This window comes from Sparus aurata, chromosome 23, assembly GCF_900880675.1.
Source record: "Sparus aurata chromosome 23, fSpaAur1.1, whole genome shotgun sequence".
NCBI classification, from domain to species: Eukaryota; Metazoa; Chordata; class Actinopteri; order Spariformes; family Sparidae; genus Sparus; species Sparus aurata.
The window spans coordinates 12,512,203-12,524,940 of NC_044209.1; the positions used below are offsets into that span (position 1 = coordinate 12,512,203).

The 12,738-nt window shown below is 38.6% G+C and overlaps 1 pseudogene and 2 gene segments (V, D, J or C); all 3 read left to right on the plus strand.

Moving 5' to 3' along the window:
* Positions 1 to 547: 547 nt before the first annotated feature.
* Positions 548 to 970, plus strand: LOC115575964 (Ig heavy chain V region 5A-like; the record flags this gene model as incomplete). The annotated part of the segment is given in 2 exon segments: positions 548 to 587; positions 681 to 970. Coding segments are annotated over 2 exon segments (330 nt in total), but the record flags the coding sequence as incomplete, so codon positions are not given.
* Positions 971 to 5,161: 4,191 nt separating this feature from the next.
* Positions 5,162 to 5,577, plus strand: LOC115575966 (immunoglobulin heavy variable 4-38-2-like; annotated as a pseudogene).
* A 1,281-nt stretch (positions 5,578 to 6,858) lies between these two features.
* On the plus strand, positions 6,859 to 7,293 carry LOC115575958 (Ig heavy chain V region 914-like; the record flags this gene model as incomplete). The annotated part of the segment is given in 2 exon segments: positions 6,859 to 6,907; positions 6,992 to 7,293. Coding segments are annotated over 2 exon segments (351 nt in total), but the record flags the coding sequence as incomplete, so codon positions are not given.
* Between the last annotated feature and the right edge of the window lie 5,445 nt (positions 7,294 to 12,738).

Here is a 12,738-nt window from a genome sequence, read left to right on the forward strand (position 1 = left end):
TTCATGCCAACCAGCAGCATCAGACAGAAGTTTTCATACTACTTACATGATGCTGTCTGCTGTCACTTTGCTGCAAATACAGGAAGAACACTAAGTTGTCAAATGCTGCAATAACAACAAGCTGTTCTTACATTTGAAGTTAATCTTAAATGTGATGTAGGAGGTGCTGACAGTAAATACATTCTCTCAGGAAAACAGCTATTATTATTATCTGTGGTTCATGTAACATTCACAGTGAGAATAGTTGTGATAATCATTTACAGTTGTTTCATTTCTGTAAAAACAGGGACATTTTCAAAATGTTCCAGTTAAGTGTGTAATGAAATGAAAATATCATGTGTAAAGCAGAGGTGATTTCCAGGCATGTTTTCACTCTGCAGATATAATAACAGTCAACAGACTCTTCTATTGGCTCCAGTCAGACCAACATTGATACGTCATATGTTTGATTCTATGCAAACTCAGTGAGCTTCCTTGTTACTCAGCTATAAAAACTTCCCATCAGGCTGTCAGTGGAGTTCACAGCACGTCACTTTCAACATCAACCATGTTTTCTGTAGCTCTGCTGCTGCTGTTGGCAGCTGGATGTGAGTCTCTCTGGATTCGTCAAAGTCAACAGTTCTTCTTTTGCAGTTTAACTTGATCATTTCTTACAAAAAATTTTGTTTTTTTTTAAACAGGTGTGAAGTGTGAACAGTTGACACAGCCAGCCTCTGTGACTGTGCAGCCAGGTCAACGTCTGACCATCACCTGTCAGGTCTCTTATTCTGTTAGTGACTACTACACAGCTTGGATCAGACAGCCTGCAGGGAAAGGACTGGAGTGGATTGGAATGAGAGCTGGATCCACCACATACTACAAAGATTCACTGAAGAACAAGTTCAGTATCGATTTAGACTCTTCCAGCAACACAGTGACTCTAAATGGACAGAATGTGCAGTCTGAAGACACAGCTGTGTATTACTGTGCCAGAGAGCCACAGTGAGAGACAATAACAGGAGAGTCATACAAAAACTACTTCCTCTATTTAACACCAACTGAAACATTCACTCGTCTCATTATCACATTTTTTTAGCTGTGACTAAATATTGAATTCTTGTTTTATCTAAACCGAAATGTTAAATATTATATTCAATTGCAAATTTGTCACACAAAAAGTCATGAAAAGAATCTTGTTTGGCTGTCCAAGATCTCCCAATAAACTTCTGAAGTTAAGACATTTTACAATTTTTAAAAAGTTATCAGAAGAGTAAAAGTTCTGTTTAAGGATCATTCAAGTTTTTTTTTTTTTTTCATTAAAACTTCTGCACCATTTACAGCTCTTATACAAATATCTTATTACTTGTTTAACCTGTAATTTACAGTCTAAATTAGATGACAAATATAGTGATAGTTTAAGAAATCAAATTGCATGTGCTTTGAAGTCTTTAGTACCTATAAGATGAACTAATTTAAAGAGAGAGTAATGCAGCAGTGTCTTTTATTGAATTAAGTTTCATGTCCTTGTTGTATTTTCTTATATCAGGTATTACATTGTCAGCCATTTATGTCATTGCTGTTTGTCCATTAATTCATAAACATGAAAAACAACTTTTTGTTTGTTTTGGACAGATTCTAGTCAGATAATCAGCAAAACTCAGTCCAGATTAAAACTTCAAGCATGTATATAAGAACAAGGGGTTTGTTTGTTTAGTTCACCTCATTTGTAGCAGTCTTATTTTTTAAGACTTACTATCTTTCTTTGGTTTGGTCCAATTTTCCATAATCCCTCTCATATCATTATTAGACAATTATTATTTTCTCACTTGCATTCTGAATCTGTCACTGAGAACCTCAGATTAGATTTCCAGCCAGAAACTCTGCTCTGTTTCGGCCCTGTTGTGTTTTCTTGACTGCCCACATCATTCTAGTGAGGAAACTGTGTTTATTCTGGTAAAATACATTTGAAAAATTTCTTTATTCTTGAATTTTGGCTCTTTGGTCTCCTCAGTATTGCTCTCCACCCAATAAAAAAGAACTCACCTTTCCCCCCCAACATTAACCCCCCATTACAAGACCACATGAGCTCTTTTTCATGAATATCTTCCTATAATAAAACATTTTCCACAGCCAAAATATATACAAATAAATGATAATTAAAAGGAACTGACATGTGTGTCAGTGAGAAGACAGAAGAGTTTCAACAGCTTTAACATCAACCATGTTCTCTGTAGCTGTGATAAGCAAGAATTTTACATTAAATCATTGAGACGTGCTTCACAAATAAATACATAAATGTAATAGTAGGTAAGTAAATACATAAATGGGTGGCTCATTCTCTGGATGTGTTTTTGTATCCAACATGAAATGACAAGCAGCATTAATGAAGATAAATAAAAATAATGTCACAATTAATGAAACTAACAGTGTGTGTGTAGATGAGCCACTCCCTCCTCATGATGTCCTGATGCAAATCTTCAGTCTGTGCAGTGTACTTCTGTCCTGCTGACTGCTCTTGTACTTTGTGTGGAGCATCAGAGGTCACATCTCCAGCCTCAGGATGATGAACACACTCACTTTTCTGCTGGTTGCTCTCTCTCTGCCTTGTGAGTTCTCCTGCTTCTTGCTGTTTTATCTTTTATCACACAACATGGACTGATGGTCAGTCAGTGATAGCAGAAAACTTCCCAGATGACTGTCTCACTTTCTTCTGTGGCTCCTCTCTTCTTTCATCTCATCAGGTTGTACAGGTCAGAGTATGGAGTCCATTCCTTCCAGTTCAGTAGTGAAAAAGCCTGGGGAGACTCTCAGCCTGTCCTGCAGGGGATCTGGCTTCACATTCAGCTGCTGCACTATGAGCTGGATCAGACAACCTGCAGGAAAAGGACTGGAATGGATCGGGGTTGGCTTCTCCAGCTCCAGTAGAAACACTTATGCCAGCAGTGTGCAAGGACGCGCAGAAATCAGTAGAGAAGATAGCAACAGCATGGTGTATCTGAGACTGTCCAACTTAAAGCCAGAGGACTCTGCTGTGTATTACTGTGCCAGAGACACACACTGGTTAAAGGAAGCAGAGAAGCTTTACAAAAACTCCACAGAACATTTGTTTCCAAAGACCTACAGGTGGCAGCAGAACATATGAAGTCAGATGACACTAACTAAGGAGAGTATGACAGTGACTCTAAACACTCACACATACATACATGCATCATATGAAAACAACAGCTGATGTTGTGGTTTGTGACTTCCTGTTTCTCAGTGTTACATCTAACATGTGTTTTTCTACAACAATGATGGTTTATAATGTTCCCATTATTAATGTTTAACAACAGGTGATGAGAATATATTTGAACATTTACTTGATATATCCAGTATATGGATGGACCAACAAATAAATACACCTTACTGGTGTGTGAATAAACATCACTGTTAGATAACTTCTTCATTATCAAAAACATTACAATGAAACACTTAAAGTCTATAACATGATATGATGATGTCATTGTTGTTTTGTCCAGAGGTGTGTGAGATGTGGTGTGTTTCTCTGTGAGGATGAGGAGTCGATGCAAAACTCTGATCTCTTCATCTCTACATATGTGTTGCAGAGTGAAGGACAGAGACAGAATCACTGACAGACACACTGTAGACTGGACAGAGACAACTGGCTTTTACAATGATCACACCTGATTATTTGGTTGTTTTTCTCATCCTGTCTATTAACTGGGCAGGTAATAACAATGATTGTTTTTCTGACAAACCTCCTGCTACAAAGACAACATGGCTGCATTACAGTAACTAATGAGCTGTTTAACTGTCTGTAGGTACTGAGGGTCAAACACTGACCGAGTCTGAACCAGCAGTTAAAAGACCTGGAGAATCCCACAGACTGACCTGCACATATTCTGGCTTCAGTAGCAATTACTGGAACGCTTGGATCAGACAGGCTGCTGGAAAAGGACTGGAGTGGGTTTCTACTATCAGCAGTGATGGCAGTAGCTACATCTACTACTCTGAGTCAGTCAAAGGCCGGTTTACCATCTCCAGAGACAACAGCAGACAGCAGGTGTATCTGCAGATGAACAGTCTGAAGACTGAAGATTCTGCTGTTTATTATTGTGCTCGACAGCCACAGTGACTGGAGTTGTTGAGCAGCTGTTTAAAAACCAACAGAACGGATCTCAGCCTGGTAGAGTCCAGAAGTATTTTTTCTCCCTATTTTTATGACATGATTAATTCTACATTTCATTCTTTATATTAATGGCTTGAAATATGGTTTTATATTCTATAACTTACAATACACACAATGTTAATCATAGATGACAGAAAGTCCTGAATACTGTTGCTGATAAATATTAAATTCATCATTGTAACTGGTTCAAAAATAAAAATAAAAACGTAATAAAGATGACTTATTGATAAAAGAGTCAAAGATATGAAAAGCCAAAATATAAAGGAGAAAAATGAGTTTATAGTCTATTCTCTAAAATCAAAGGAGCGCAGTCAGTGTGATGTTACTCTCTCCTCTGAAAGGACACTCTGAGATGTTCCCATAGATCTTAACTGACTGACAATCAACAATTGGAAATATATATTTTTTTGCTTGTTGTTTTTTTTTTTTTTGTCACATGTTTCAGTTCCTGAGCAGCTGCTTTTCACTTCAGACTCCAGAATTCTCTGTATGTCTTTAAATATCTACAAACACTGAAACCATTAACAGTCTTATATGCAAACCAACATCAGATAAATGTTTTCATATTTACATGATCTTGGCTGCTGTCACTGTTTTCCTGATTGCCGTAAATACTGTGAGTAAGTACGCAAAAAAATGAAAGTAATAAATAAATTATGCAGTTTAAATAAAGCTGCGGTCATATGTTTGAAGTTAATCTTAAATGTGATGTTGGAGGTGCTGACAGTAAATAAATCATATTTAAAGTGTTTCAATTAAAATGTTTTGAAATGAAAATATCATGTGTAAAGCAGAGGTGATTTCCAGGCATGTTTTCACTCTGCAGATATAATAACAGTCAACAGACTCTTCTATTGGCTCCAGTCAGACCAACATTGATGCTTCATATGTTTGATTATATGCAAACTCAGTGAGCTTCCTTGTTACTCAGCTATAAAAACTTCCCATCAGGCTGTCAGTGGAGTTCACAGCACGTCACTTTCAACATCAACCATGTTTTCTGTAGCTCTGCTGCTGCTGTTGGCAGCTGGATGTGAGTCTCTCTGGATTTGTCAAAGTCATCAGTTCTTCTTTTGCAGTTTAACTTGATCATTTGTGACAAAACATTTTGTTTTTTTTACAGGTGTGAAGTGTGAACAGCTGACACAGCCAGCCTCTGTGACTGTGCAGCCAGGTCAACGTCTGACCATCACCGGTCAGGTCTCTTATTCTCTTAGCTACTGGACAGCTTGGATCAGACAGCCTGCAGGGAAAGGACTGGAATGGATAGGAGTGAAAGGAACTGGAAGTTCATACTACAAAGATTCACTAAAGAACAAGTTCAGTATCGATTTAGACTCTTCCAGCAACACGGTGACTCTAAATGGACAGAATGTGCAGTCTGAGACACTGCTGTGTATTACTGTGCCAGAGAGCCACAGTGAGAGACAATAACAGGAGAGTCATACAAAAGCTACTTCCTCTATTTACCACCACTGGAAACATTCAGTTGTCTTAGTATCACTTTCATGTGAGTAACTGTCAGTCATGAAAGTTCAGAGTTGTGACTCAATATTGAATTCTTATTTCATCTAAACTGAAACGTTAAACGTTAAATTCAATCCCAAATTTGTCACACAAAAAGTAATGAAAAAAAGTTGTGTTTGACCATCCAAGATCTCCCAAGAAACTCCTGATATGAAAACTTTTTACAACTTTGAAAATATATACTGCATATTAGAAGAGTAAAAGTCCTGTTTAAGGAGCAATAAAGTTTTTTAAATAAGCCTCATTTTACAGATGCTATCAAAATATCTTATAACTTGTCTCACTTGTAATTTACAGTCCAAATATGTGCTCTTAAGTTTTTAATGGATATAAAATAAATTAATTGCATGATGAAAAAAGAGAGTAAATGCAGAGAGAAAGTCAAAATTAAATAGCTGTCTGGTAAGGACTGTATATGGACGAGCTATAAGCCACTCTGCATTCAATGATCCATTAATAGTAATGACTGAATTCAAAAGTCCTTAATGTTTAACTGAGGACAATTTTGTCTGCATTCGCTTTGTGGAATTCCATGTTTTGGTCATCAAACCTCCACAAGTTCAGCTACTGTTCAATGATCAGAAGACCAAAATGTTGTATTCAGTAATACTAATAATAGTGAAGGTCGCACGGTTGCTTGTGATTTACTGAGCCACATGATCACTTTCTATTTAATGATGTTTTACAAATGGACCCAACCTTTGAACATTTCTGGAACCTTCCCCAAAAGTCTGCCCTTTATTGTGAATATAATTTTGAATTTACTTTATATCAAATAGCCATAATTCAAAACTACTGTTTACACATTCATTCTCTATTTCCAAGTATTTTACATGACAATTTGCTGAAAAACTTATTTTACAATGAAGGTAATTCAGATGTGGAACCTGTGTCAGATGTCTGTAGACCTACAAAAGTTGTTCTGGCAAGAAGCTTTTCTTGCACGTTCACAGACAAACAAAAAGAGTCAGAGGTTCAGATACTGAACCTGTTACGGACATCAATAGACATCCATTCTACAGTTTCACCAAACAGTAACTGATATATGAGTTAAATCTGTTTCCTCCCTGTGAGGAGGAGTCGATGCAAAACTCAGATGTCTTCCTCCTCTACTTATCTGACTGCAGAGAGGATGACAGAGAACAGTGGACACACAGTTTAACATGATGGACTATAGGACTGGACTGCTGCTGTTAACTGTCTGCTGGGCAGGTGAAGTTTTACACTGATCTTAATTTTAGATTACTTTTATTTGTGCTGACCAGCCAATGACACACATATTTTTTATCTCAACAGGTGTTGATGGTCAGACTCTGACAGAATCTGAACCAGTGGTTAAAAGGCCTGGAGAATCACACAGATTGACCTGTACAGCCTCTGGATTCACATTCAGCAGCTATGGGATGCACTGGATCAGACAGGCTCCTGGAAAAGGACTGGAGTGGATCGCTTATATCAACAGTGGCAGTGGTAGCACAAAATACTACTCTGAGTCAGTCAAAGGCCAGTTTACCATCTCCAGAGACAACAGCAGACAGCAGGTGTATCTGCAGATGAACAGTCTGAAGACTGAAGATTCTGCTGTTTATTATTGTGCTCGAGAGACACAGTGACTGGAGTTGTTGAGCAGCTGTACAAAAACCTGCAGAACTCATCTTTACTGGACTGAAGGAGCCTGAAAAATAATTATAGTTTTATTTATTCTTATTTTCTTTGTACTAAAATCATGAACACTATTGATGAATAACTCATTAAAGGGGCACTGTTATGGGCTAAAATATGTGTTACTAGAAACTGAAATTGAATCATTTATATCTGAATTTGTATTGTTTAATTTGAATCACTGCATTGAAAAACTGAATCTAAATATTATAATTTGAAATTGAATTTATCAGTTTGGAACTGAATTCCAATGAACTTGAAGCTGAACGTAATATTATGAAATTTAATTCAGTTTCTCTGAAACTATATTTGATCCTCACTGAAAATTCAACTCTCTATATATTTTCACATTTAGTTCTTGCAATTCATTTTCAATTTACTGTGATAGACATCCGGGTAGTTAAGGAAGAGCAAGCACAGATACAAAGGACTCCTCTTCGGCCAATCAGCACCTATGTTCTCGAGCACGTAACATGGTGGTAATTTTAATGTGAACAGTTGACACAGCCAGCCTCTGTGACTGTGCAGCCAGGTCAACGTCTGACCATCACCTGTCAGGTCTCTTATTCTGTTAGCAGCTATGCTACAGCTTGGATCAGACAGCCTGCAGGGAAAGGACTGGAGTGGATTAGGATAGCAGCTACTGGATTAACAACACGCTACAAAGATTCACTAAAGTTCAGTATCAGCTCAGACTTTTGCAGCAACAAAGTGACTCTAAATGGACAGAATGTGCAGTCTGAAGACACTGCTGTGTATTACTGTGCCAGAGAGCCACAACAACACAAACCATCAGTAGACCTGAACAAAAACCCCTCAGTGCCTGAACACTTGTAACATGAAGCCACCAGAGGAGGAGCTCTCAGACCAGGGGTGGACTGGGACAAAAATGTGGCCCATGGACTTTTTGGTTTAGACTGGCCCACTACAATCCGCGTGCAGATATTGTGCCAACTCGCCCCGTTGATGTACATACAAACACACAAGCTCTTAATTCCACCACTATACTAAACTATCTCCCTTTATATTCTTAAGCCTTGAATAAAATAAATGATAACTACAGAGTGTGTTGCTCACTTGCTCTTAATGACGGCCACCTTCTAATGGTGCCATCCTCGCAGCGGAAAACTTTCTGCCATTTGGGGTTCTTTGTAGTTTGTTGAGCATGATGATTTAAAAACAGCTGAAGGGTGTCTGGGTTGGGACGGGTGAAATAATCTATGGGTGGGCTCACTGGGCTGCTTGGGGTCTGTACTGGGCCTGTCGCCTATCACAAACCTGGACATGAAAAGTAGAGAAATAGTGTGGAATAGGTTAAGTTTGAACAAGATTACATGCACATAATGAGTCTGCATGCAATCAGAACTTTGGCTAGTTGGCTTAAGTATGGGAAACAGTAGTATAATGATCTGAAAAATGGACAAACACTAATTTTATTTTAGAAAGACAGTACAGTCAACATAATGTATAGACAATGAAGCATGACATAAGAGGAAATACTTGTAATTTGTGTACTGCATCATGAGTAATATGTATGCAGATGTTTTATTGCAGCAGTAGTTAATCAGTGTTTTATTAATTTTAACTGTATAATGTTAAACTGTTGAAAGGACAATGAACCATAAACACTGACTGAAAAAAATATGTAAAGCATACATATTTGTTAAGTTGTCAGCTCAATGTCCTTCATGACCAAATTGAACGAAGAAAGGTGCATGTTGGCACTTTAAACACTTTAACTCTGGTGACCTGATTTGGGGGATGTCATTATAGGTAGAAAGGATCAGAAACTGTGAAAATAGCAGATCTACATGCTCAAAACACATCACATTGCAACATGTGAGTTGTAAGCTTGTAGATCTGCAATTTTGTGTGGCATCCTTTGATGAAAGTATGAAATAAAGTGGTTAATAAAAGCAACTGATCAATTAATCAGGATAGTATATGAATATGGTTATTGTTTTCCAATACTTTAGATAACTAGATTTAGTTGTAACACACCACACCATCCAGAGTTTGCTATTTATTATGTCAAGTAAAGTTCATATACAGTTAAGCAACCGTTCTGAATCATTTATTTTAATGAATGTTTATCCACACCATTCTAGTAGGCACATACTTGCTAACCACGGTATCACTACCTCCTTTACATGGTGAAGAGACTTCCTCAACACTTATTTTTTCAGCCTCCTCCTGCACCATAAGGGCAGTGGTGATGGGAGCCTCACTCTCTTCGGACTCACTGTCAGACTCACGTGAAGGACCCGCTGCTGAAGCTGCAGCATCGGTGCTGCTAGCCCCGGCCAGGCCGGCCCCTGCAGCAAACATCAGCGTAATTGTTTTACTTTTAGCAGCCTGTGCTGCTAGAGCGTTTCTTTTCCTTTCCCTCATTTTTTCTGCACCGCCTTTGCGTTTTTTATTTTCCTTTTCCATTTTAGTTTCTCGTGTGCTGAGGCCTGTACTGCGAAGGGGGCTCAACATAGCCAGGCTTTGTGCTCATGATGCAGCTCAACAAAGCCCCAAGTCCCCAAATAGAGTTAAACGGTACTGCGACGGTGGTTATCAACTTAATTTGTCAAGTCCGGTTCTCTGCTTTGTGCTCTGCGCGCGTACACATAATAGGGGGCGTTTGACGTCATATTATTCTACTTCCGTGCGAAAATGAATCGATCCCGGGCCACACATTTTACTCAAGATGAGCAGATTCTTATTATGCAGGACTATGAAGAATTCAAGGAAACCATCACGGTAAAAAGTAACACTGTCGCCGCCAACAGAGCGAGGGAGGGCTGCTGGCAGGAAAGTGCTGACCGTGTAAATGCGTAAGTTAACAATGATTAATATTATGATCAATATTATATTAAGCCCTTAGTGTTTTAATTTCTAAAAGCTCAACATTGTGCACCTTTTACATATTAACCCTCATCCATTTAAAAAATAAATACACTGAAGCAACAACTAGCCTATCTTTTCTCATTTTTGAATGATGTCTATATTGTTTTCACATTTTACTGATCTCAGTTATAGAATGCGCGTGTGTGTTTTATTGAAAGCGAGGCTGAGTGTGCGTAGGCTATAAATGTTCAGTGTTTTTTTGTTTTTTGTTTTTTTTTGTATTAGTGTGTCGGGATCAACAAGCAAATGTAGCTACTGTCCCTGTACAATGACAATAAAGAGCTTTTTGACAGTGAAAATAGCTCCAGCCTGTAAGATTTGTGTTTGGGCGTACACTGCCCTACAACGGGTGAAACATTGATCAGTTCATCAGTTTATTCATGGCCACATCAAAGAAATAATTAACTTTACTCATTATCTGTGACAAATAAATACTAGGTTGGCCTAATCAATATTTCATATTGCATTTTATTAAGATGTGGGAGCAGCAGTCGGACATGGCAGCAAGTTAGAGCCAAATACAAAAACATCATTCAAAGTGGTATGTAGCCAAGCTGCACCATCATTTTGTCAGTGTGTGTTCTTGCTCAGATTTTCTGCATCACCAACTGAATGTAAGAAGGTTCCCGTGGCAACAAAACGAAGGACTACACAAACAGTTTGCCCGACAGTGAGCGCACAGCTTCTTCCAGTGGCATTCCTGACACTCGGCTCAATAAGTGAGCAAATGTACCGTATTCCCTCGGCTGAAAATCTATATCGCTCATAGAGAATTTCATCAGGAAATGCCATGCAGCGGATCAGCGCGATCTCGAAGAAGCCGCTCACGTCGTAGTGCTGCCCGAATTATTCTTGCTCCCAGGTCCACCGGGTTCTCAATGAATGGTGACGCCATCTCCGAATGAGTTACACAGTGAAGCAGCGGCGCTTTTATAGCCGATTTTAAGCTGAAACTCTGAACATAACCTGGTCGGGACCAGGTTATGAGCTAAGCATAAGTTACCATGGTGATCTAGCCGGGTTAAAAGAGAGCCACCTTCGTAGTACAGGGAAGTCTGGCTTTGGACTCAACATACCTCGCTAACCCACTAAACTGGCTTCGCAGTACACCCCTCTGGTGTGTTGTTGTTTTTTTCTCTCGCTCTCTCTATCATCATCGACTCCTCATCATTAAAAGTGATTGGACGAGGGGGGATCGAAAACATGCGTGGGTGGGACTCCTGGGCCTCTGTAGCCTCTCATAGGGCCATTGGGCCAGGTATTCTTTAGACAGACAAGCCACTGGGCCAATCGTCACCTCTCTGCTGTGTCTGCAGCTGAGCACTGTGGGCCGAGCCGATGCACGTCGCTCTCCCCGGGCCGAAAGAGTTAGAATAGTTACCAAGGCAAGGCATGGCCAAAAAAAAAAAAAAAAAGTTGAATGAATAAATAAATAAATAAAAATAAAATAAAAAACAGCTGTCCATCGGCCCATTAGTGACTGGCCCACCGGGAAAAGTCCCGGTACTCCCGATGGCCAATCCACCCCTGCCTCAGACCACTAATGATTTCAACACCAGTTCACTGATAAAGAGAGAAAAAGACACATTAAGCAATTAAAAAAATTATAGGAATATAACATGGTTCATTCAAATTTTCAGCAGCAATAACATTGAATGTATAGTGGTGCGAAGTGTGTTTTAAAAGTCATCTCAATGAAAAACTGAATAGGAAAAACTATTTTAGACTAAATTAAGTTTTCTTTTCTCTAATGTTTTAGAAAGGTATGCCTCATTGACATATCAAAAGAAGTGTCAGAAAATCAACATAACAACCCAAGAAACAACATTTGTTGTCATTTTATTGTTTCTCCCTCTAAAATATAATCAAGAATATTGACTTTAGTGACACTGTGCAAATGATCAAATGTTGTGATCTTCATTTGTGGCACACTGAGCTTCATAATGGAGTTCAACCAATTTTAATCATCTGCCAGTCAACCTGTTACACAAATTGTTCTGAAACATGATGTAGGAGACACTACTTTGATAAAAAGGGTTAATTAATTGCTGGTAATCAATTGTACTTTAGACGGGGCACCACCTCCGATGATTCTCTGTGCGACTAGCTCGGAGGGAACTAGCCAGAATATTAACTGTCCAAGTTTGGCTTGAACACAAAAGATCAGTCTCGAATTGATCTGTTGAATTTCAATTTGCTCCTATTCTGAAGTCATGAATTCTTTCCACTATACCGTCGGTTTCCCACCTCAAATTAAAAGAGCACAGACAACGACATGCGGTTAAATATGTTTATTTACTAAATAAATGCAGAATAAAGGATGTGAAATAAAAATTCAAATATGTGACAATATTAACAGAAATTGTGAAATAAAATGAGGACAAGATGAATTCTAAACGATGGTGGGTTTTAGTGTAAGTAACCGGTAATTTATCACTACGAATTAATGTTTATTGTATTGAGGCGATATGGCGAGGTCTTTGAAT